A 26,359-nucleotide genomic window follows, 5' to 3' on the forward strand; every position below is an offset into this window, starting at 1 on the left:
ACAAAAAGGCCGCACTTCCGCCCGCAAGCAGCACATACACTCGCCAAACCTCGCGAGAGCGGTCCATCGGCTCCGCGCCCGCCCACACGTGATCGCGGCTGTCCAATTGCGAGCGAGGTCTCTCTCGCCATGGGGCGTGGCGGGAGGCAGCTTCCGGCTTGCCAGTGCTAGGCGGTGGTTGACGTGCTTTCTGCTGTCGTGAGCGCAGGTGACGGAGGCGGTCGTTGAGCGGTGTACTGCAAGGCCGCGGTTTTGTCCCTGAAAAATAATTCCAGGCCCACATGAACCCCGGCACTGCCTCAGATGCGGGCCGAGGGGCAGATACGTAACGGGATGATGTGAGGCAGCCCGGCCTCCCAAGCGGGCACATAGCTGCATGGTCACTGCAGCTGGAGTAACTATCCCTTGTGGAAACTGAGCGCACAGCTTTGCTTATTCCTAGAAATGCACTTATTTCCTTCCACTTCATGCTTCCATTTCCCAAACTTGAGAGTTTCAGCTAATGTGACTTGTATCCACTAAGTGCTAACTTTATGAACTGGCCAGCAATGGGTAACGAGTAAGGTCTGGTTTGTTTGGTTGTTTTATTTTTGATGCAAAAGAGTTCAAATTCAGCAATTGTACTATCTGCTTACAGTGGGGAAAGGAGTCCAGGACTAGTGCAACTGACAAACCACAGCCAGAGACTCCAGGAGTTGCAAGCAGCATGCATCTGGGAAAGGGATTGCTTAAAGGAACTGGGAATGCTGAAAAAGCTTAAGTGTCTTCTGGGAAGCAAAAACCAAGCCTCAAGCTTGCTCTGGAGAGAGCTTGCAGCGTTTACAAGCCTGTAACAGATTTTCTAACTGACACCTAATTCTAAAATGTGGGGCATCTCTGTTCTCAAGTATGGATGCTACTCTCAAATGTTGTTAAAACGTTGCCAGCTGACTGAACAGTATGACACAAAGTAACGACCTTATCTCTCAGGTATACTGATGAAAATGGTATTTCTTAGTAATTTTCACTTTGCCTCATATCATTTAGAAAGCAGAGAGGAAAAGAGCACGGTTGTTTGGAGAAGCATTGTACACAGCCTTAGCATTACACCTTTGTTGACACAGTGTTTGAAAACCAGAAGATTTGAAGAATTGAACTATTGACTATCTACATGCTGTTAGCAACTGGCAGGACAATGTGGCTAGCAGGCATGATGCATGGGACACTAAAAGGAATTTTAGAACTTCACTGATGGCTAAGTAATGTGAGCAACTGGCTGAGTGATGTCAAATACCTCCTCATGCTGCATGAGAAATCTAACAAGTGCCCTGAGAGATCTTCAGAGGAAAATCCTGCTTGCATCTGTGTCATACAATTAGTTTGTCCAAAGAAGGGCAACAAAGATGGTGAAGGGTCTGGAGTACAAGTCTTCTGGGGGGCAGCTGAGGGAAATGGGATGGTTTAATGTGAAGAAAAGGCTTGGGGAGGCCTTACCATTCTCTACAGCTCTCTGAAAGGAAGCTATAGCAAGGTGAGGGTTGTCCTCTTCTCCCAGGCATCTGGTGATAGGGCAAGAGGTAATGGCCTCAGGTTGCACCAGAGGATGTTCAGGTTGGACATTAGGAAAAATTTCGTCTCTAAAGGAGTGGTGAGGTATTGGAACAGGCTGCCCGGGGAAGTGGTGGAGTTACTGTCCCTTGAGGTGTTCAAGAAGAGGGTAGATGTGGCAGTGAGGGACATGGCTTAGTGGACATGGTGATGGGTTAATGGTTGGACTAGATGATCTTAGAGGTCTTTTCCAGCCTTAATGATTCTATGATTGGGAATCAGGGTTACATTTTGTATCATTTCTTCAGAAAAAGTATTCCATCCAATTTTGCTTAAAATAAGAAAAAAATGCCCTTTTCATTAAAGACAAACAGTGGAGTTACAGAGACTCTTGAGTTGCTGGATCCGTCCTAGAACTGAACGGTTGATATGGCTGAAACAGGAAATACCATAATTGTGTGCAAACTGTCTTCTGTGGGAGAAGACCAGGTGTTTCTGCACACAGATCAGCTTCCACTTAAGTGTGCTTCCTTTAAATGGCAACCTGGCCAAGGCCTGAGTAAGCCAGAAGCCTTTGCTTCAGATGCAGTAGTTGAGTTCCAGAGGCTTGCTCTCTTCTGCCTGCCTGCTGCACAGCCTGTGACCACTGGAGGGACAGATGAACAGGCAGATGGACAGTGGGAAGTGTGTGTCAGTCCCCTCTGTTTGTGGGTGTGGAATGGCAGGCCAGCTGGTGTACCTAAGAACCTGGAAGTGTCTGCAGGAACACATCTAGAGTACCGTGTCCTGTTTTGAGCTGCTCAGTTCAAGAAAGGAAGCTTCCTGAGAGTACAGCTGCGGGAGACAATGATGATTAGGAATCTGTAGCATCTCTCTTATGAGAAAAGCCTGAGAGACTTGGGTCTGTTCAGCCTGGAGAAGTGGCTTCTCCAAGAGAAGAGAGGGGATCTCATAGAATCATAGAATCACAAGGTTGGGAAGGACCTACAAGATCATCCAGTCCAACCGTCCTCCCATCACCATTGCTACCACAAGCCACTAAACCATATCTCTTAGCTCCTCATCTAGACACCTCTCGAACACTGCCAGGGACGGCGACTCCACCACCTCCCTGGGCAGGCCATTCCAGTGCCTGACCACTCTGAGAGAAAAAGTTTTTCCTTATATCTAATCTAAATCTCCCCTTGTGCGATTTGTGGCCATTTCCTCGTGTCCTGTTTGTTGCCTGGGAGAAGAGGTCAAACCCCTCCTCACCACAGCCTCCCTTCAGGAAGTTGTAGAGTACAATGAGGTATCCTCTGAGCTCATCACTGCTTATAAATATCCAAAGTGCAGGAGTTCAGAGGATGGTGCCAGGCTCTTTTCAGTCTGGTGCAGCGGCAGGACAAGCGGCGCAGAAGAACGTGAGAAAGGAAATATTTTCATCCAAGCGTTAGAACAAGTACCGTTAATGCACACAAAGGAGGGCGGGCTGGGAGCGGGGAGGCGGGCAGGTTGCGCGCTGAGCAGTGGGCGGTGCGGCGCCGGCAAGGAAGCGGGAAAGAAACGCCTACGGAGCGCCCCCTGGCATGGGGCAGGCCCCAGGAGCCACGGCCCCACAGGCCGGGCCGCCCCGCCACGGAGGCGGGCACTGAGAGAGGTGGGAGGGGGGAGAGCCGCGCCGCTCCGCCCCGCCCCGCCCCGCCGAGCCGCGATCGCCGGGCAGAGGCGGGCGGGCGCCATGGGCGCGATGCTGTGGTGGGATCAGCTGCGGGCCGGCAGCTCCGAGGTGGACTGGTGCGAGGACAACTACACCATCGTGCCCGCCATCGCCGAGTTCTACAACACGGTGCGCGGCGGGAGGGAGGGTCCGCGGGCCGGGCACAGCCGAGGGCTGCGCGGGCGGCTCTGGCGCCGGACACGGTGCCCCTTGGGCTGGCGGTGCTGAAGGGCCTCGCGGAGGGGCTCCGCGGGTGCCCCGCTGGACGTGGTACCTGGGGTGACAGCCAGCTGTGCGGTTTCGTATCGCAGGAGCAAAATCAGGAGGTTTAGACAGGGCCGTGAGCCACGAGTGAACGATGCGTACGTTCTGCCCGGTGCTGCCCGGCCCGCGGGTATCCCGTGCCGGACTGCTGCGGCTGCTGTCCCGTGGCACAGGTGTAAGCCTGCCCGACGGCGTGCAAGGCAGGGGCGGGCCACGAGCAGACACACTCGGTGTTTGGAGGCAAAACCGTGTTTTAAAGCTTTGCCTTCTCCCAGAGCCAAACTTAGAGGAGCAGTTTGACAGAGGGTTGCAGGGTGCAGTCAGCACAGTGCTGCTGGGAGTCACCTCAAGAAAGGTGAAAAAAGGAAGGAGAGGGAAGAGGACTGAAGTAACTGTTTCTTCCTCCAGGAGCCCTGGTTCACTCCTGACTCCTGTCATCCCAGCCCAGGAGCTGCTGAGGGGTGCTGCTAGGCAGCACTGGTGGAGGCATATTCCCCACAGCAGAGATCTGGGAGGCGAGTGCTGCTCCCAGCATCCTGTTTGTTATTCATCTGAGGGTTCGCAGTGACAAACAGATCCAACAGGGAGTGAGATCATGCATCAGACTTTCTGGTGATGTGCTTTACCATGTTGCCAGGAGAGAGCCCTGCAAACAACATGCCTGTGCTGTTGCTCTGGGTTTTCTGTTCTGTGGCAGGTGTGAGGTGGGGTTTCTGCTCTGTGTGACTTATGTACTTCAAAATGGCCTTTTAACTTCTTCCCCCAGTTCTGTCCTCATCTGAGCTCTCTTTCAGTCTGTGTTTCTTGACTGCTAAAATCAGATGATAGTGTTACACTTCTGTGAAGGAAAGAAAGAAGTGTCTGGAGTGTTCATCCCTCACAGGAGTGTGTACTCAGGGATGTGCTCCATTTAGAACAAACAGTTCAACTGTGCATGGTGTACATGGCTAACCTGTTGTTTCTCCTTGTAGTTCAGCACCAGAGTCATCTGGGTGGCATATCATCCGTGTTTGAGGGTGTGTGGTGAAACAGTCTGCTTTCTTTGTTTCTGATGTCACTGTGCAAGAACCAAAAACAAAAGGAGGAAAAGGTCAGGATAAACAATAAATTTCTTGAAGAAACAATGCGTTTTGAAGCCAGCAGTGCAGGGGGTTGGATATCCTTCTGACTGCGCTGAGCTGATTAGCTGTGGCAAGAAAGCTTGCAAAATGCTGGGAGCTGCATGTATGTCCAGGTGATTAACTGAGCTTGCAGACAGACAAGCAGAGAGGCACAGCACAAAGTTTGCCCTGAAACCCCCTGTACTGCAGAAGCTTCATCCAAGTCAGCTAACTGTACACCAAAAACATGGAGAGTAGAGGCTGTGTTGAGGGTAGACATGCTTCAGTAGTGAAGAGATTATGGAGACTGACTTCTGTGTTTGCAGCTTCTGAAAATTAATTCACAGTGAATTGATTGGGGCTGAGTGGTTGTGTTCCTGGAGACAGAGATTCTTACAGGGTGGTAGGAAAGATTTGGCCCTCTTGTGACAGGCACCATAAGTGGACTCTGAATTTTATTCCTTCATAGTTGTTTCTGTTCTGACACTGACTCAAACCCTTCAGAAGTTTCAGGTAACATTCTTCAGCAGACCTGAATATGGGATCTGGGTCTTCAAGCTGTAGATTAAAACCTTGTTAATCCGCATTTTAGACTGCCACAGCTAAGATCAGAGATGTCGTTGAGGTCTCATGCAGCATACAAGCAGGAAACTGGAACAGCTTATCTGAAACATATTTAGAAAGATCCATTTAATTATTCTTGTGGGACCCAACCTTAATGTTGTGCGTAAATTTAACTTGATCTTGTTAAAAAGCAAATCAAAGTGCTCATCAGGATTAAGTGAGTAGAAGAATGTCTGTTCAGCAGTTCTGTACGAATTATTCACACAGTTTTTATAAAACATACACGTCCAAGATGATTTTATGTTACACACTTTAAGAGACTAAAAATATTTCATAACTAGGAAATAATAAGAAAACTAGCTTTTTCTTTTTTTAAAAAAAATTCTCTATTTAATAATTAATCCTTGTACGATGTAATCTATGTAATTTTACTCTTGAACAAAAGCACATACCTCCACACTCTTAAAAGAGTTTACATATGCAGAGGTATTTGCGAAAGAAAAGACAAAAAAAAAAGAATTTTTTTGTTCTTTACACTACTCAGAAAACTGAAAACTCTATAACTTTTTTTTTTGTTACTAGTGAAATTAGTACTTTTCAGTTTAGTGTTTTATAATCAATTGTGCACATAATTGCCAAATTTCCATTTAAAGAGCACTGCCAGTGGTTTTTCTTTTTGTCTGTTCTTTAGTAGCAAGGAGATAAATGTTTTTAGAGGCTCTTAGACTGAGAATCTGCTTATACTCTGACAACATCCTTTTTACTACTTTAGTCTTGTGGTACATGTCTGTGGTGTGTGCTTGTGTAGGAAGGTTGAAGATACAAACCCTCTAATTTCACTGAAGAGTTATTCCATTTTTGCTTCCCTTTCTCACAAGACATGCAGCCTCAGTGGCTGAAGGCTGCAGCTACTAGCTGTCAGACTTAGCAAATAGTAAATAATCTTTGGTAAGACCATGGGAAATACCACATACAGACTGTGTGGGCAAAATTATGCGGTCATGATCTGAGCTGGCCACTGGAATTCCATCTGTGGCCTGTGGCCTGTATTTCTTTCATACAAGTAAGTAGTTGGAAATTAAAAGCAGAGATCCTGAATTGTGTAAAGCCAGGGGATGGACTTTTATTGTTGGGCTTCTTACCTTTTATTGTATCTTTGAATTACCTTTTGCAAATCCCAAACGAAAATCTTAGTACTCCTCTTCTTTAAACTTTTTGCACTGATCTTAACTTTACAGAGTTCTGAATTGTACATTACCAAATCATATAGGCCATTGGTGTACTATGTGAAAACTTGTTTATGCAACATACTTTCTAAAACCAGAGCCCAGTGGATAGATGCCTCACTTGTTTGGGAAACCTGGCATTAACCCTGGCAGTGCATCTAAGGGTGTGGTTCTTCTAGGGAGCCAGGCTGATGGCAGAGGGTGAAAGCCAGCAAGTCAGTTCTCATGTTGATGTAGCTGACTGCGAACTTGAAACTAAGAGAACTTAAGCAGCATATTTCAGATCATGTTCCAGAGCTCTGGTATGAATACAGCTTGTGGAAATTACTGTGTATGGAGTCTAAGAAACAAAACTGAGTTATTTCGTGAAAGAGAGGCAGAAGTATCGTGTTTTATTTCCAAACTTAATAGAAAAGAATTTTGGCATCAAAATTCTTTTGGATTTTACAGTGATATGTAATTTCCCTGTAGGCCACTGCAGTGAGTATAAATCCAGCCTAGTTTTTACTCAGTGCGATTACTTAGTCTGATTTACTTCACTGGTCAGTTCTGGCTATAGAGATGAAAAGATTTTCTGTCACATTCCTTAGTTTATAACCATTTTTTATTTTTATTTTTTTTTCCTTGGTATCTCTCTTTGACCTAACCATGGCTAAATGCTTAAAATGTTTAGAGCACTCAGAGGCTCTCAGAGGACTTGCTTATATTCCATCATCCCTGCTGCCAATCACTGTTTAAGTTTCCAACTTGCTGCGGGATAAGGAGAGCCTTCCCACTCTCTGCTTGTAAAAGAAGGTGGCAGACTAGAACTCTGGTCCATGAGTGCATTCCAAATGGCCCAATATATCTTTGCTGCACAGAGGTGGGTGGTTTTTATGTGAATGGACGATGTTTGCATGAACATGTTTGGGTGAATGTGGAGGTTTTATGTGGCTTAAGGAAATTTGTCTGCCTCTTAACATCTGTTTTAGGACATTCTCTGTAAATATCTCTTTGGTCTTTCTGTTGCATCCTCAGGGATATGCTGCACTCTGGCATTGCTAGGTGCCTCCTGCCATTTTAGTGGTGGCAAAATTTGCTGCCTTGGTGGACTGAGGAAATTCTTTAAGTCTTCTCCTGTTGCTACTTAAGAGGTGCTTCGTCTATGGCACTGCTGACGTCTGTTTCGTAACTGGTTTGTGAGGCTGGTTTCATATTTCAGCTGGCAGAAGGAGGCAGAGGATTCATTAGAGGACAGTTTGTAAAGGGGCTTGAATGAAACTGATAAGGCTCCGGCCTGCTTTGCATTCAGGCAGCTTTTACCACAGTCTGGAGAAGTCTGGGAGCCAGGCAGAGTAAGCTGGTAGTTCAAAGCTGAGCAGTATGAGTGGCTTCAGTGAAAATGTGAGTCCTCGTGGGGCCTGGGCTGCATCAACATGAGCTGTAGGAACTACTGATTGGCCAGAGGATTTTGTCCTTCCTCATGTTGGTTTAGAAGGGCAATCCAGTGGGAGCAGAGCGGTGGCTGTGTTCTAGTGTGTCCCCATTGAGACTGGTCATCACTGTGGCCCAACGGCAAGAAGCATGGTGACTTCTCCCCTTCGTGGCAGGCCTGGAGGTTCATGCTCTTTGTCTCCAAAAGCTGCCAAGATCTTTTCTCTTTCTATCCATCCCCTCCTTTCTCTTTGTCTTTGCACCCCACCATTAGGCAACCAGGTGCTCGTGGCAGTGGAACTGTCTGTGTGCTGAGCCTTTTCATGCAGCCTTAGGACATGTGCTCCAGCAGATGTGAGTTTGTTAAGGTGTCTAAAGACGGTGTTACCAGTCATTATGAAAATTTCTCCTTGCCTGTTTTGTAGTGGCTGCTCTAGCTTTGTTTTAGGTAGAGAAGATATGGGATTTTACAATCCCTTTTAAAATCCCCAATGGGATTTTAAAATGAGCGTGTGATAGATCTTTTTAAGTGTTTTACTTAAATGAATTTTGAAAGAAATGCAGCTTGTCTTTGAGGAGGTACCTTTGGTATGAAGAAAAGTGGCGCACGTGAAGTAGATGGTGCTGAGAAGCTGCTGCTGTAATTATTGTCAGTTTAGATGTCAGACTAGGAGTATGTTTTGACGAGTCTTGCAAATGTTAAATTAGATGTGTCCATTTTAATAATTGCAACCTCTGCTCTCACACTGTCTGAGACAGTGCTGAATGGTGGGTAGTTATTAAATGAATAAATGCCTTCTCTGTTTGCTGTTCCTGAATCCTTTTCTGTTAGATTTTCATTCACGTCATTAAGTGTCCACGAGTCTCTCGAGAAGGAGATCTATCCCAGAGGAGTGCTGTTTATCTCAGAATTCTTTTATAAGTCCATTTTAGGGGAACGTTGGTAGAGATTATTTTGTAACAGGGCTGGGTTAGCTACGGGGATTGTGAGGAGATGAAGGCTTGGCAGTTCATCCTTGCCCTTGTCCCATTGTGAAGTAGCAGTAGTGTCCGTGGCTGGCCCTCAGCATATGCAACTTCTTACTGAAAGAACTGGGTGATACTACAGTGACAGCTCCTGCTAATGACAGATAAAGCATTTTCAGCATATAACTGAAGAATGATGCTTTGGATTGTTGGTAAGCAATTAAAAACAGATCTTTCTTCAAGACTTATGTGCTACATTAAAATAATTAAGTTATCAGTGGTCTGAATTACCTTACCAGCCTTTTCACCTTCCTATTACTAGTTTTTAGTTGTATTTTGTCACTTCTGTAATGGAGAACCAGGAGAAAAAATAAAGTGTAAGAGGATTTACAACTTAAGGCTTTCTTAACCCTACAAAAAGCGGTTCTAACTCTTTCAGCTTAACTTTGTGTTTCAGATCTGCCAAACAATAGCAATTGTTCAGTGACCTGACTTCAACAAAACTTAACAGCCCATCTGGTGCTTTTTCCATGCTGGATTTGACAACCACTGAGAAGAGAATTCACTTGCTAGAGCTCCCTGTTCCTAATCTGTTCTTGAAGGCTTCCTCAATTGCAGCAATCATTGTATTTGTAGTGTCCTAAAAAAATTCCTCTGGAAATAGATTTGAAAAGTGATTTAAAGGTGTGACTAGAGACAATTTACATTGCTTGGACTTTAATGCTATTACTAGCTTAATGAAGTTCAGTTCAATGATGCTTTTCAAAAACTGATCAGCTTTGGCAGAAGCCGGGAACCACATTTTATTGAGTTGAGGTATCATTGAATGACTTCTTGAAGACGGATTAGGCTATAGATATTAAATGTTTATTTTCTGTCTTTGTGATGCTTTTTTTTATCTTTATAGATAAGCAACGTCTTATTTTTTGTTTTACCACCCATATGTATGTGCTTATTCCGTCAATACGCAACCTGCTTCAACAGCGGAATATATTTAATATGGACTCTACTAGTTGTGGTCGGTAAGTTGATTAATCTCTGTTTGCCTGCTCATGCATGAAGTGAGAGAGGAAATCGTTTTTTCCTGCTTGCGCATGATTGTTTCTGCAAAACAAAGCAATATTGACGTCTGTAGAGGAGTTTGCTTGTACTTGCTTGAAGCACAAGCAGATGTAGTTTCTGAAAGGAAAATGCCTCTTGCAGTTGGAGTTTGGGGGGACTTTGTCCTTAGTTCTGCACCCATTTTGTCTTTCCTTTGTACAAGTTCTACTATTTGTATCCAGGCTTACTCTGGAGCAGTACTGACTCTCCATCCTGTGATGCTGAATTAAAGATTGCTAAGAGTTCTTAACAAAACTGGAGAAGATAATGGGTTTTGCTTAGTAATTAGACATTTCAATCACTGATCTGCAGATTTAGCCATATTGTAGATGGTTATAAATGTAAATTCTTAAGCTTTTTCAGTCTTAAAGGCACTGGCAACTTTGAAAGGGATACTCAGCTATGTGGGGCCATGTGCCACTTTCCCCCTGTAAACTTACATCGTATAGTCATCACATGCTGCTTTCCATCTTCGTATTATCCATTCTCGTGTTACTGAGAAAATTCAGAAAGAGCATTTGAATTCATTTCTTAATTGGATTTGCATTTAAATTTACTGTCTGATGGTTTTTTGCATATATTTACTTCCCAACTTGGAGATGGCACCTTTAGCTCCCTCTTTGGTAATGTGTTTGTTTAATAGTAATTTACATTTACTTATTAATTTATTTGATACAAGGTGCCGATGTTTTAGTTTGCTTTTCTAGAGGAGCTGGTGGTTTTTTTGTTGTTTTTTTTTCCTTGACCAAATTGTATCAACCATTTGCTATGAATTCCTGATCACAAGCAGTGTGTTTCAGTCTGTACGGCGCTGTAACTATTGACTATAACATTTGACCAACTCTTCCAGGAATTGGATCTGTTTACTTTCATGCCACCCTCAGCTTCCTGGGTCAGATGCTGGATGAGCTGGCTATTCTCTGGGTCCTTATGTGTGCTCTTGCCATGTGGTTCCCTAGGAGATATCTACCAAGAGTTTTTCGAAATGACAGGTAATCATGCAGCGTAGTACACATGCCTGTCTCTTGAAACATCTCATCTTATGTTCTTTTTGTTCAGAAGTCCTGAGTCTGCATTTGTGATGTTGAGTTTTATGCCCTGAAACTTCAAGTTTTGGGATGTGATGGTTGACTCTCAAAGCGCCTGTTCTTGTTAGCTCTAGAAAGACTAGAATAGTCTATATATGAGTAGTTCATGAATAGTTTACATAAGTTGCACCTAAAATAAAGTAGCAGATACTATATTTTCCTGTTCCTTTTATATATCCGAAAGTATACATATGATATGTATAATATATGATAATATTGTATGTTATATACATATACATATACTATATGTATAATATATGATATATATTCCACACACCTGTGGAAGTCGGCTGAATTTTTATCTGAACATTCAAGCCAGAGGATAAGTTTAGTTTTTAAGTGTTCAAAGACTAAGTATGCTGTTTGCTTAGAAGTCTCTCGTTGCTGCAATGTATTTCTTTATTGCAGATTTAAAATAGAAACACAGAATCATCAAGGTTGAAAAATACCTGCAAGATCATCCAGTCCAACCATCCACCTAGTACTAATTTTTCTTTCTAAACCGTGTCCCTTAGTACAACGTCTGAATGTTTCTCGAACACCTCCAGGATGATGACTCCACCACCTCCCTTGGACAGCCCATTTCAATGCCTAACCACTCTTTCAGAGAGTAATTTTTTTCCTAATATTCAATGTGAATCTCCCATGGTGCAACTTGAGGCCATTTTCTCTAGTCATGTTGCAGGAGAGGAGGCCAACCCCCACCTTGCCACAACCTCCTTTCAAGAAATTGTAGAGAGCTATAATGTCTCCCCAAGCCTCCACTTCTCCAGCCTAAACAATCCCAGTTCCCTCACCTCCTCCTCATAAGACGTGCTCCAGACCCCTCACCAGCTTTATTAGCCTTCTCCTGATGTTCCCCAGGGCATTGATGTCTTTCTTGTAGTCAGGGGCCAAAAACTGGATGCAGTACTTGACATGTGGCCTCACCAGAGCTGAGTACAGACGTATGATCAGCTCCTTGCTCCTGCTGGCTTCATTATTTTTTCTATAAGCCAGGATGTCATTAGCCTTCTTGGCTACCTGGACACATTGCTTGCATTTGTTTAGCTGAGCATTAGCCAGCAGTCCCGGGTCCTTTTCTTCTACACAGTCTTCTAGCCACTCTGCCCCAAGCCCTCTCTGGGCTGAAGCCAATGGGATGAAGTTCAACAAGAAGAGCATTATAATGAATTCAAAGAATCTGGTTGTGATTTGTCCCCCTTACAGAGAAAGTATGCTGTAATCTTTGTGCATATTGTTCTTTTATGCACAAAAAAACTGACATAATGAAGAAGTTGGAATCACAGCGCGAATGTTCTGCTCACTGAAAACTGCTAAGGCTACTTCCTCTTTCTTTCTCATACTATTGTCTACTTTCTTTATTTTTTATTTCCTTGGCATATGCTCAGTTAGAAAATGCTTTCATAGAGAAGGTTACTGCCTGCATTGAGTATTCCTCAAAATAACTTTACTGGGAGGAGTGTATCTTGAATTATCATGTGTAGTCTGTAATATAATAGCTTTGTCAAGTTACTGTGAATTTAGTTCTTTTCCATACTGTAATGTAGTCCTGTTATAAGACACCATACACTTGAAGAGCAAACAGGTTTTCCTGAGTTTATTTGGTAGGTGACATCATTTTTAGACATTTAGTGAAAGCTAAGGACTGTTCTGTCTCTTGAATAATTTATCTGACTGCACATACATTGTTCCTCAAAAGCCTGAAAGAATTCTTGCATGTTATCTATCGCTACATTCTGATAATTTGCTTCATGGATTTGTAGTATTAGCCATAAGGTTAAGCAATATCCTTTCTAAAAGGAATAGTAACACTTCTGTGGAGAAATCCTATTTCAACTTGGTGATAAAACTAAAGCGATACATAATGATCTGGCTGTTTATAATTGATCCATAAAAATTTGGAGATGAGCTGATGGATGTACCCCATCCTAATGTTTTCACAATACTACTTTCCTAAAGACTGTCAGGGTGGTTATTTGTTAAGATCTTGATTTCTTTCTGAAGTGTACAGAAAAAAGAATTTTAATAGACAAAAAAGCCTATCCCAGAGCAGATCAGATTTATGCATAGGTATGTAGAGGAAGGTGATCCTCCCCCTCTACTCTGCCCTGTAGAGGCCACATTTAGAATACCGTGTCCAGTCTGGGCTTGCCTGTTCAAAAAAGACAGGGATCTCCTAGAAAGAGTCCAGCAGAAGGCCATAAAGATGATAAAGAACCTGGAGCATCTCCCTTATGAGGAAAGGCTGAGTAACCTGGGTCTGTTCAGCCTGGGGAAAAGAAGACTGCGGGGAGATCTGATAAATGTTTATGAGTGTCAGAAGGCTGGTGGGAGGCAAATGGATGAGGCCAGGCTCTTCTCGATAGTGTGTAGCAATAGGACTAAAACTTGAATGTAGAAAGTTCCATGCAGTCATGCAGAAGAACTTTATGGTAAGGGTGACAGAGCACTGGAACTGGTTGCCCAGAGAGGTTGTGGAGTCGTCTTCTCTGAGATGAGACTTGTCTGGGCACCTACTTGTGTGACACATTGTAAGGAACCTGCTTCAGCAGGGGCATTGGACTCAAGATGATCTTGCTCTCAACTTCTTGCGGGAGAAGGAAAATTCGAGCAAGATCTTAAGATTTTGAAACTAGTGATTAGTGTGGGTCTGTGTATGCACACACAGGTATGTGTATATATACATGTCTGCTTTGGAAAATTGTAGTTCAGGAAAGGTCTCGCTACATGATTAACTATGCATACCCAAGTCAATGCAGGATCCTCATCCATTTTATATGCACATTATCATTGCAGTTCCTGACCACACATAAAAAAATGTATGTTTTGTTATGCTATTTAAGTCATGTTAAGATTTCTGTCTTTACTAATTAAAAGCTTTGAATTAAAAGCACTTTTCCTCCCCACAAAAAAACCTACAGGAGCCGGTTTAAAGCTGCTGTTGGTGTCCTGTCTGGAGTTACTACCTGCCTTGCCTTCATTAAACCTGCCATCAACAACATCTCACTAATGACTCTGGGTGTTCCTTGCACAGCTTTACTCATTGCTGAGTTGAAGAGGTGAGTACTTTTCTCCTGAATGCAGTGTTGCCTTTGGAGATCCTTAGGCCACCATACAATGATACAGTAGATCTGGCTTCATTGCTTGTGTACAGATCTGGTGTAAGATTGCTCTGTAAGTTCAGACATTTTTGGCACGGATTTTTTTTTTTTTTACCCTAGATGATTATACTAGATCAGATGTTTTCTGTCTTCTTGCACTGTATCTCTTCCCTCAACCTGATCTAACTCTAATTTATTTATTGTGGATTTTTGGCAAGTTTCACTCCAGTGACAGCTCTTCTATTGTGTAGTCTGCACAGGAGTGAGATGATTATATGATCACAGCCTGAGTACTGCAGGAAGCAAGGTCCAAGCACGCATGGAATATATGCCAGCTCAAAGAGCTTACTGTCAGTCTTACATCACACAGATGATATGGTGGAGTCAGGCTAACAAAGATAAAGTTAATCCCTAGGTACACAGAGTACCAGGCTTTCAGTCACCTTAGAAACCGTGAAACCAGAATGCAGGTAGAAAACGATCTGAGATTTGTTTTAACATTTTAAAGAGTCCTTCCGTGACCTTGAGAGACTCTTTTTTTGCATCTCCTCACCAAGGCAGAAAGGACCAGGCAAGCATCAGCATATAAACTTCTCTTTTCTTACTTTTCTCCAGTGCCTGAGACAGACTTTATAACTTATGTTGGCTCTTACACTACATCTGTAAATGTCTATCAAAATAAAGTAGAGTAGGACTAACTGCTTCTGTTGGTGAGATTGTCCTGTTTCCCACCACACCCTGTTCTGCCATTATTTTCCCATGCCGTGTAAGCCTCTGCTAATGATGTTCTGTGTAAGTATTCTTGTGTCTTTTCTCTTTCAATGTTCTGCTAAGCAGCAGCTATTTCTGTTGTCAGATAATTTGGGAAGCAGCATGGAAGTTCCATGCAGAGGAGAAAGCTGGTAGGTTAAAAATACCAGTGGGTGTGTCTCATTTTTAAGAAAGCACCAGGGAACCACTGGCAGGGCAAAGGGAAATTTGTTTATGGCACTGAGCAATTATTTGACCAGCCATTTCAGTTTTCCAGGCATGAGCTCCTGAGAAACTTGAGAGGGTGAATAGTTAGTGTCTTAAAGGTTTGAATGCTGTTGGATCATATCTAGGAGTTAATATGCCTCCACGTACTTGCTCTTTGAAATTCCACTGGAAAGTCATGTTGCATTAAAATATGTGGAGTTTACCTGTCAGGTTTTTGAGAATTGCAGACAAACCTTTGTTTGAAATGATGATTAAAAATTGACCTAGAGTGATATATGGCTCTCTGAGTTACCTATCGGGATGATGTAATAGCTATGATATTTTTTTGATGTAAATGTAAAAGGCAGATAATTATAGATTTCATTTTAAGCTATGCTGATCCCCGATAAATTTTAATTAGAAATGGGATCATCCTAACTCTTTTTGCTGAAGAAAAAACAATTCAGACATTATTTAAAATGCCTGTGATTCTCTTGTTCTCCATTGCTGCAGTCACTACGGGGGTACATGGCTTAGTCCTGGCAGACTGTTGTAGTTCTGAGTCTGTGACACAAATACTTTGGGAAGGAAGGAAGAAGAAGTTGCTGAAGTAGAAGCTTTTGCTTCAGAGAAGTTTCTTCTGTGCTTAAATTAGTGTTCTGGTAATACGTCACAGCATTATTCCCTTTCTAGGCTGTTATAAATCTTGCACTGAATTCTAGCAAATCAGAAACACTTTGTTTTCAAGTGAGAATTTTCTGCCACTCATTCATCTCTGGTGAGGAGAGACTATTCGCACAAAAGAGCCTTATGCTCTTAAGTGTAGAACTAGTGGAGTAGAGTGCCAAGGACATGCTGTGGATTTAAGATGATCAAAAGACCAAAAGGCAGTTAAATACATACTCGCTCCCAAAAGACAAGATATTACACATTTTTTTTTCTTATTCCTGTTCAAACAAATTCCTTCACATGTCTCGTAGGGATGCAATCAGGTAGAAAGCAGCTGTGGATTATGTTGTTGGCTGGTCCAAGCTAAATAACTATGGAGATGATAGCATCATCAGATTAGTATGATTTAGTGGGTCCTCTTCATGTAGGTAACTATTTCCCTCAGCAGTTAGGTGGTAGGATATTCTTGCTCAGCTGACATCTCTGTCTTGAGCAGTGAAGACTCACACTGCCTTCGAGAATGTCTATGCGCATTTGATTCTGCTACTAGCAGCCTCGCTATGGAGGAGCTCTATTTCACTGTTGCATCTTGCTCATTTCCCTTTTCCTTTGACTAAAAGGTTAAACTAGTTACAAGTTTAAAACTAGGATATAAAGGCAGCCATCTGTGTCAAAATCAAGTTACTAATCAACATCCAGCAACTACACTGATTTGAAGAAAACTTGGTATGTTTTGTTAAGGGTGCAATGACAATGGAAGATAATACTGTTGGAAGTGTGCACTAGCCCAGTCCCTCATACAGTAAATGTCTAGGGTACACAAATGTTTGAAGTAATGATGATGATTACCTCTCTTCTTGGTGATAAAACTACTCAGATACTGACAAGTTTGGTCACTCACTGACTAAAGGAGCTGTCTGTTTGAGGTCAAGCCACTTACTTTAAATGGAATGCAGTTGCACATATTTATTTACATTCTTCAGACAGGTCCAGGAAAGGTTGGCTGTACACATAACCTTTGCTCAGTCAGAATGTACAGTTACTCACTGTAGCAGTCTAGTCTTATCTGTTGAATGGGAGGAGAGTTTACCAATATGGTTTTGTTCTAAACCTGTCAAATTGCATTTTTCTCACTGGCTTGTTTCACAAGAGAAAGAATTCTTGTAGCTGTGCTCTAGAAGTCATTAGGCAACTCAGAAATCTCCTTAGTCTTTTCTTCATGCTTTTTATTGCCTCTTAAAGGACACTTGTCGAATGAACTGGGGAATTCAAGCCAAACAAAAAAGCCATTTTGGTTCGTACACATTGTGGAATATTGATTTTTGTAGAAGTCATATAGGTGTGTTTGTCATGGAAGCAGATATTGTGATGCCTGTTTGAGGAAGAGAGTAGAATTTAGCCAGGAGTTGCAAGTTTTTTTTTTGGATTATAGTTGAGTGTGATTTTGACCATGACATTATTTATAGATGACTTAAAAAAAGAATGCCTAACCCTAAAGCTAATTTGTGCAGAGGACACTGGAGAAAATTCTTTTCCAACAAGATTAAGCAGTAGGTAGTTTTTCTGTCATTAATCCATTAGCTATAGAGGTGCCTCCTACTCAGTCTTAGGAGTTTCTTAATCCCAGACACCTAAAAAATGTCAACTGAAACATTCAACATTAAAAAAATACCTAACAGATTTGTGGAGAAAGCTGTGCAATTTGATTAGCTTGCAATACACCAGAGCCGGATAGACTGCTGGTCCTGCAGTGTATTCACAAAAATGTTTCTGTACAGAGTACTTCGTGTTTTGATTTTCAGTTTTTCTGAATGCCCAGCTGGACTCCTTTAGCAAAACTGTGATAGCGGCTGCAGTTCTGCTTTTCCTCCACAGAGAGGCAGGAGGAGGCATTATCTGTGGGTGCTAGTACTTAAGAGAGTCTAACACATGAGGAAGAATGTAATGAAAAGCTTTAGCTTGAAGACAGAGTTGGCATTACTACTTTACTGACACTGAATGCAAAGTAGCCTGTACCTTGTAGGCTTAGTTCAGCCATGGAGATAATATCAACTGACGTTTGGAATAAAACAGAACTCTGTATCAGAGTAGAACAGTAGATCTCAGGCTGATGAATATCGGATGTGGAGGAAGGAAGGACCAGAAAACATTTTAGTCTGTGCTGCACAGTGTTATGAGAAGACTGCATTATTCAGTTAGGAGGGACAGTTGTGACTTTAGATAGGCAGAGGATCAGGAATCATCAATAGTACAGCAGAGCACAGAGTAAAAAAGTGCTTACCTATGCCTACTCACTTCTCCAGAAATACACATTTTGACTGCATCTGAGGGTGTAAAGGCCAAGTGTTCCTTTAAGGGATCAATTTGTCAGGCTTTGCTCTCCTGCCAGATGAGATACATCGGGATTAATTGTGTAGAAGTCTGGTGATTCAGTGTCAAGTCTATGCAGATGGCTGGACTGGAATCTGTGGAACAGAGAGGAAGGCCGACTGTTGATCTGCTGGAGGGGAAGAGGCATAGAAACAACGTCAGAGGTGTAGGGTGTGGATTGCAGGAGCCCCTCTTGAGGACCTTGGCACAGAGAATGGAATTGTGGGGCACTTGCCTTTGGTTTATTTTCCAAATAGAATGCAGAAGAATGTAGTGGCCAGTGTCTCCCTGTGAAGGCTGAGTATTTCTTGTTGTACTGGCTGGACAGCTGGCTCACGGATTTACTGTTGAGAACTAGCTAAAACAAGTAATTTTAACAAATTACTTTGTCATCTCATTAGTTGATTTGGAGCAGATGCTTGTTGTATGCATCACTGGCATGAGAATGACTGTTCACTGAAGCAAGAATTATCTAGTAGCACTTCAGATTCTTGAGAATAACACTAAGAGTTTAACAAATAATTTTTAAAAAAGGGGGGCGGGGGGACGGGGAGGGAGAGAAATCCCAAATAATAGCTTTGTTCATTCAGAAGGCAGTGAAACTAAGCCACACATTCCTTTCCTTGGCCACATTGGACTACCCATGTTTCATGCTAGCATTGCTTTGTAGGTATCAGTAACTGCAGGGCTGCATCTAGTGGTACAAAGAGGCCTAATCTCAAAATAGCAAGTGTGGGTAGAGAGAATACTATTAACTGGAAGATAATATTGATGCCACCTTTTTCTTTTTTTATTTTAGTCCTTTGAGCAAACCCACACAGTTCTTAGTGTAATTCCAAGACATGAAAAAGAACAAAGCATCATATAGGGGAATAAAACTGTGAGCTTTTGAGTAGCCCTGAATCACAGGTAGTACTATGCATATAGTCTTTCATCTCTTATTATATTTGGTGATGATCACCTGCAGGCCTCACTGCACTGCACTGATTACAGCAATGTTTTCACTACAGTTTACCTCTATGTTAACAGGTGTGGTTTCTTGTGGAGGGAGAGAATTGCAGCTTAGTCAGTGTGAAGAATTCTGTGTGAGATGTGCATGCCTGCACCATCTGCTGAAGCATACTTGTTTGGGTCCTCTGCTTCTCTTCCTGTGCCTTAGTAGTTCCCTGGAACTGCAATACTGTAGGGGAAAAAATCAAGCAACTAATTAAAAAAAAATCATCCCATTCCTCTTTATTACCAATTTTCATATAGTTGCAATTCAATGGAAGATAGAATGTGAATAAAATTGACTGCTGAGTGGCTATTTGCTACTGACAGGATGTTTGACTAATTAGTTGTTCTCCTACATATCCCCTCAGTGCTTTAGTGTTTGCTCACCGTTTACACTTTGGTATTTAAGATGAAGCCCAAAACACAGCTACTGATTGAGAGGTTTGTTTTGTGACCTCACCAGTGCCTTACATCAGAGTCATATTATTGTAAGTAAAGCTCCACCATTCAGGACATTTATAGCAAAGATGTTCTAAAGATGTGCCTAGCCTTTTCCTTTTCACTTTTCTTTTCTTTTCCCTCCTCCCCCCCTCCCCTCCTTTCCCCTATTTTCTCATTCTGCAACACTTACCAAGAATTGAGCAAATATTGTTTTGTTTTACAGTAGCTTCTTTGCATTTTTCTTCTCAGGTGTGAAAACCTGCGTGTGTACAAGCTTGGTCTGTTTTCAGGTCTTTGGTGGATGCTAGCACTTTTCTGCTGGATCAGTGACAAAGCTTTTTGTGAGATCTGGTCATCATTTAACTTCCCCTATTTGCACTGTGTATGGTAAGTGTTGTGTATAATCTCCACAGTTTGATTCAAGTGTGACAGATCCTCACCACAGTATCATTCTGTGCTTCCATAGGCTTCTAGTGGCTATTTCTGGTTAGTGCTAAGCAAGATTTACTGGTAAGATTGTAAGCCAGAGGCAAGTCTCACGCTATCCAAGGTGCAGATTTAGAAGGCTCTTTGGCCTGATCACATTTTTCAGACACTAAGTTGATTAATTGCAACTGAATTTCCTACCCCTACTGGATGCTAAAAATCCAAAAGCACTGCTCAACAGAAGCAATGACCATAAAGGCTCAAACATCCACTGTTAACAACTGAGGAGGAAGTGGGAGCAGTGAACAGCTTTGATACTTTTATCATACAGGAAACTGTGACCTCTTATACAAAGTGCTATAATTCATCATTTCTAAACAACTCTGTAGAGTGGAAAGAGACGAAAAAGCTGCAAACAGTTTATGTAGAGGATGAGCTCAGATTCTGTGGCTTTATGTATTCTCTGTATTCTTTGCCTGCTGGCAGAGGGCATGTAGTAGCACTGTTGGGGACTAGGGAAAGAAGGAGAGTAACAGACTGATTTTAAACCATGCTGATGTATTTGATAACTTTACTGAAGTCATGTTACTGAATTTTTCTTTTTTTTTGGGGGGGGGGGGTTTGCTCTATTCTCAGGCACATTTTGATTTGCCTTGCGGCTTACCTAGGCTGTGTCTGTTTCGCTTACTTCGATGCTGCCTCCGAGATCCCTGAGCAGGGCCCCGTCATAAAGTTCTGGCCAAGTGAGAGATGGGCATTCATTGGCGTTCCCTACGTCACCCTCCTCTGTGCACACAAGAAATCACCGGTGAAGATCACATGAAGTTGGCTATGGAGTGGGATGGATTTTCAACTTTCATTCCAGCTCAGACAGTATCTAAAATAATGACAAATGAATAGGGTTGTATTTTATCTTCTTCTTAAGATAAGCAGCCTTCCCAGTGTCATAGAAACAGGTGGCAACTGTGTTCTTTCTCCTCCTTCCGGAGGAAAGAAAGGTAACAGGAACATGAAAGCTCTTGAACTGTTTTCTCTGGTTGGCTCTATTTTGCACTTTTTTTTTTTAAATGTAGCATTTCACTTGATAAAAGTTATTTCCAAGTGTCTGTGACTAGAAATGATGCCGCTGCAGTAGACCACTTTTGATGCTTGGTTCACTTTTGTTAACCTCTGTCTTGAGGCATTCTTTGTAAGATAAACTTATCAAAGAGGCCTGCTGTCGTTTTTGTGTCCTCAGCTCTGATGTATGTGTCCTTCTCAGCTCAGATGTAGATGTAATTGCACATTGGCCACAAGGGCGTGCTCATGTTCCTCCCATCCCTGGAGTGCAATAGGGGGAGGCTGGATGTGCATCAATTTGGATCAGAGAGCATTTGATTGTTTCACCAAGTACAGCAGGAGACCAGTGCAAAGTGATTATCACTGGATATCTCTATCAAAGCAGTTAGACAGTGTAAATGTGGAAATAGCTGACAGAAGATACAGTCCCTAAGACTATATAGGAATTCAGGGGTTTTGAATGTTTCTGTATTTCCGCTGATTTGTGGACATTAATATGCTGCACATTTTCCTCTTAATGAAATGTTGTGGAAATCCTTCTCTACCTCAGCAGACACGTTTGGTATTGAATTTGTTATTGAAGCTTACACAGAAATATGAGGTTTAACTTCTGTCAGAGCACAGATCAGCATAGATTGTCAGTGTGGTTAAATTGCTAAGACTCCTGGGGCACCTAGCTGTATATCTAATTTGAGAGTTAACTTCTCAACAAAGCTTTGCAAAGTGACATGAACAGTAGTCCAGTAGTGCTCTGCTGATGGTATTTAGGAAAAAAATAGGTAGCATAGGTACCTGATTAAAAACAAAGATAAAAGACATAGATTTCAGTAACCAATGAAATGTGATATTCAGTCTTGCAAAGTTAGCAAGGAACAGTAGATTCAAGTTTTCTGTTAGTTTTCAGCTTGTTTTGTAAGAGGTGCAGTTAGTTTAAAGTTTTACATTGGGATTGAAGTTCAGGAATGGCTATGGTTCTTGCAAGCTAGATCTGATCTGATAGTACTAGATCTGATAACAAAACAGTGCAAAGTACAGGTAAGTTTTTTTAAAATATTGGTTGTGACTGCTGTGGTCTTGGAGAAAATGGGGTCTACTTAAATTCTACCAAATATCAGAACTGTAGGTAGGTTAAGGATTTAGATGTGCATTTTTAGTAAAGTGATACTTCCTTTTTGAATACTAGACCAAGAAATAACATTTTCTCTGTGCTTTGCTACTGAGTCTCATGTACTTATTTTTTATGAATATGAATGTGTACTCTGTACAGTATCATCTTAAGGAAAATGGCTTTTAACAAGAACTTTGGGGTGAATTAGCTTTCAAGCATTGTAAAACCTTTTAGGTAATTTTATATTCAAATTTATGCTGAGAAAATGGAAGCTGATGTGTATGCTATTACCCTTAAAGCAAAGTCGTTAGTAGGGGATATAACTTCTTGAGAACTTTGAGATGGGTAAGTAGCCTACTGTCAGATTGATTAATGGATCACAAAAATAGCCAAATCTGTTTACTTCATTGCAGCAATGAATATTTATACCACTTGCTTGTAGAATTGTTGGACAGAAACATGGTTTGGGGCACATATTTTTGTATGAAACTTGTTTGTAACTATACACACAGTAATGTTTGTTACTTGTTGAAAGCCAGCTACTTTTTCCATTTTTCTTCTTCTCTTCTTGATTCTGAAATGCTCAGTTCTAACCAATTCTCAGGTATTAATCTTGTGATTAGATCTTTATACTGATAAGCTTACTGGCTGGAACCCAGCTAAGGTTGCTGTTTTCAGATAAAGCCCTACTTTGAGTAACATTTTTTCAATATTGCTTACTAAATTATTATAATATTATTATATTACTTATTGCTTAATATTTTATTTGAAAGAAAACTGTGACTTAGAGGGCTCTAACCATCCTGCAGACAGCTGCTGTCTTCTGCCCTACAGAGTCTGACTGCTCACAAAGAAATGATTTTATAATTTAAAAAACGTAGGGCAGCCAGCTGTTGCAGAAGTGAATAAATAAATACAGTTCGGAATAATCTTGAATTTATTTATTAACTAACCTCTAACCCTTATACTTTTCATAGGAGATGCTGTGAACAAGTATTAGTATCCATTGTATGAAACTACACTGTAGAACTGATTGGGGGTATTCCAGGTATAAGGGCACTCCAGCATTTTCAGATGTAGTTACTGCACTTTACCTTAAATTAATATTAGCTTATATTCCAACAAAAGCCACATTTATTTGAAAAATGAAAAGAATGCAGGTTTTCCATATTCACAGTTTTACAGATTATACTTAGAACCAAGGCTCCAGTTTAGAATAACATCAGTGCAGAAAGAAGTATGTAATTGGCACACCACGGGGTTTGTGCACTGCCCTTATCAAAAAGATGAATAGAAACGTGCACAAATAGGCCTGTTATCCTGGAGTATGAAGTGATGGTTTTAAAATCTGGAATGTTTCCTTCCTTTGCTGGCAGGAAGTTGTTGGGTTTCTAGACTTCACTTTCAATTACTATTTTAGTTTAACTAGTGGAACGCAATAGTGTGTCGAGCATAATGTGGATTCTTTATAGATAGATGTTGGTATGTGAGGTGCATCATTCTCTGAGTTAAACTTTAAGAATATTTAAGAATATTCAAGAAACACTTGCCCAATTCACAGTCATTCAGTAAATAGTGTGTAAGGAATTGTTTTGTTTTGCATCTCATTTGAAGTCTGTATTCTGAGTATTTGTGGAAAGCATGTAATACTTGCAACATTAAATTGCCTTCAGAATAAATACTGTTTGCCTTTTCATGCTTCATATTTGTGGAGAGGACTACAGCTGCCAGTATAATGCTTGGAAGAAAGACAGTCTGTGATGAGGTTAATTTATCTCTCAGAAAGGTAAGAGCAGTTTTGAATCTTAGAGGAGGAGAGACACTGCATTAAGTACAAGATCTCCGGCTGGTTTGGTTTTTTTTGTCTGTTTTGTTTTTTTTTTTTACAATCTAAGTAGAACAAATACTTGATTCACTTGCAAGCATGTGAATTAGTGCAGACACATAGCAAGAAACAGCTGAAAACAAGCAGCCTGTATTCCCACAAATCCAGAAAACTGGTTCTGAATGAGTATGTCTGGGAGAAAGAAGTGCATGTCTTCTGTATTCATTAGCTTAGATTCTGTTCCCACCTTAGGGAAATAATTGATGTGAGTAGACTTCCACCTACACCACCCCTTATACTCGGTTTTATGACTGTTTCTCTCACTCCACAGAAAATAATAGAATCATAAAATGGCGTAGGTTGGAAGAGACCTTAAAGATTGTCTAGTTCCAGTCCCCCTCCCTTGTTTGAAACATTTCTGGGTTCCCATAAGCCAGTGTTGGACGTGAAACCATTGAGTAAGTAGAAAGTATATCTATAATTCAAGATACTACTTACTCAGAGTTAGTATTTCTAGTTGGCAAGATGTCACAAACAGATGAATTGTTCTGTCACTTGGCCTGCTTTGTCTGAAGATGACTGACTTTGTTTCCCATGGAAAGAAGGGGAACGGGATTGTAATACTGAATTTCTCTAATAAATTCAGAGCTCCTTGCTCATTCTAACCAAATATGACAGAAACAAGAGCCTTAGAGATAATTTCCCACACACTGTAAAAAATTGTCAAGTAGAGTTGTCATGCCTATGAGACAAGCTGCCATATGAAACTTGTTATTAAAAACCAGAAACCTACTGAGGGAGCAAACCAAAGAGATGCTCAAGTTCTAGATGGGCTCTAATTGCAGCTCATACCAGCTACAGCATCTGAAACCAGTTGCACTTGGACCAGTACTGTAGGAAGGAATCTTTTAGGCTAGTGTTCCAGGGATGACAGAATCACTACTTCATAACATGTGGAAACCTGCTGTTTTCTCCAAACTTAAGATGCAGAGTCATTAAGCATCTTCAGATACATCCCAAAGGGGATAGTTGAAAGTCTCAGATCACCATGCACCCTTTTGGCTGTCAATTAAACACAGTGCCACCTGAGAAAGATGGAAATTTGAACAAGTTGACTTCTTTGCCAGCAGACTCAGGAATGATAAAAAAAGTGTTTGCAAACTCCCAGCACATAGCAAAGAGGTAAGTAGGAGTTTGTCAGAAGCAAATTGTGTCTTCATAATCTAGTTTTCTTCAGCAAAGGGGGTATTTGCAGTCCCTGTGGCTATGGAAGAGATGGTGTTGCATTGGGTTTTTGAGACTGATAAGATTTCTAGCACTGCTTGACAGGACATCATTATAAAAGCGCTAGAAAACCTGGGATCGATGAAAATTCTATGGATTAGTGTGAAATTGTTTGGATCACTGCTTCTGGGCTGTTCTCAGTGGTCTGCTACCAAAGTAGAAAAAGGCGTCAAGTGGAGTTCAACAGGATCTCCCAGGACAGCTTTCATTTAGTTGCTCAGTAGTATGCCCAGGGGAGGTATTGATAAAGTAAAGTTAGGGAAGGTCCACAAATACCTTGAAAAGCAGATCTAAAATCCAAAGGCAGCTTGCTGAATTGTAGGAAATAGAACAAAAGTGAGTAACAGCAAAGTATAGGCATGCATTTCTGTTTATACACAGTTGTTGGACACAAAAAAACTCGTTGTAAATGGAACCCTAGATGAGGATTTTAACTGACCTTCCAGAGAGAGAAATATCAACTGTAAATAAGAGCATTTGTGCTCTCCATAGAGACTGGGCTTTGTAAATTGTCAGTGCCTCTGCTCATTTCCCATAAGCACAGCCATGGCTAGACCACTGTGTGCCTGAACTCTCCTAACTTACAGTTCATATAAATCATGGTGGAAATTAGTTAGCAATAGTGCTAATAGAGCTGGCCACTGGGAGGGATAAAGGTGGAACCCAGAGAAAGCTCTCTTGCTGTGTACACCATAGAGCACATATTTAATCACCTTCCTCACCCAAGTTCTGTCTGGCCCACTTTCTGATTGCTGCTTCTGTTGACCCCAGTGTGCAACAAGTTGCCTAAAAGGCACACCGCTGATAAGAAGTGTTAAAGTAAAAGCAAAGACCTACCCAGACTTTGTTTTCTCAAAACACAGAAAAAATACTGCATCTGCTTGCCCATACAAACCTGCAAAAAAAAACCCACGTCTTTTAAGGCTGAAGTTGCTATTTGTCAAATGTACAAATGACATACGATGTATTTCTCTTAATAAGTTCAAAAAGACACCAACAGGCATAGCATCAGACCCTGCAGTATCTGGATGCAATCTGATCCTTAGCATTGACAAGCAGTTTGTCCCTGGTCACTTTTTTTCTCAGCTGCCAGGACTTGCTCATGCTGAGGAGCTTTCGTCTACTACAGGAGACATGACATAGGGCTTCATTCAGTATTCTAATTATTTCAGGGC

General features: G+C 41.7%; 1 protein-coding gene across 5 annotated transcripts; it reads left to right on the forward strand.

Moving 5' to 3' along the window:
• Nucleotides 1-154: 154 nt before the first annotated feature.
• On the forward strand, nucleotides 155-23,754 carry ACER2 (alkaline ceramidase 2). Of its 5 annotated transcripts, none has more exons than XM_040656254.2 (7): nucleotides 155-208; nucleotides 638-969; nucleotides 9,667-9,781; nucleotides 10,711-10,852; nucleotides 13,873-14,010; nucleotides 19,732-19,869; nucleotides 20,545-23,754. In XM_040656254.2, exons 2-7 carry the CDS (start codon nucleotides 940-942, stop codon nucleotides 20,729-20,731), a joined length of 750 nt encoding a protein of 249 aa, XP_040512188.1. In that variant the 5' UTR covers nucleotides 155-208; nucleotides 638-939; the 3' UTR covers nucleotides 20,732-23,754. The 5 variants fall into 5 exon arrangements, with proteins under 5 accessions (XP_040512188.1, XP_046761847.1, XP_046761849.1 ...); XM_046905892.1 differs by lacking the exons at nucleotides 155-208; nucleotides 638-969 and adding exons at nucleotides 3,227-3,355; nucleotides 4,462-8,971; XM_046905891.1 differs by having other exon boundaries at nucleotides 155-969.
• The last annotated feature ends 2,605 nt before the right edge of the window (nucleotides 23,755-26,359 follow it).

The sequence above is a fragment of the Gallus gallus genome, chromosome Z (assembly GCF_016699485.2).
Source record: "Gallus gallus isolate bGalGal1 chromosome Z, bGalGal1.mat.broiler.GRCg7b, whole genome shotgun sequence".
Taxonomy (NCBI): Eukaryota; Metazoa; Chordata; class Aves; order Galliformes; family Phasianidae; genus Gallus; species Gallus gallus.

What these genes read in the sequence shown, in the direction of transcription:
- ACER2 (XM_424820.7), top strand. Translation starts at nt 3,248, where the DNA reads ATGGGCGCGATGCTGTGGTGGGATCAGCTGCGGGCCGGCAGCTCCGAG. An exon ending in GACTCTACTAGTTGTGGTCG is followed by an intron (nt 9,782 to 10,710) that starts GTAAGTTGATTA and finishes CAACTCTTCCAG; the next exon opens with GAATTGGATCTGTTTACTTT. An exon ending in CTCATTGCTGAGTTGAAGAG is followed by an intron (nt 14,011 to 19,731) that starts GTGAGTACTTTT and finishes TTTTCTTCTCAG; the next exon opens with GTGTGAAAACCTGCGTGTGT.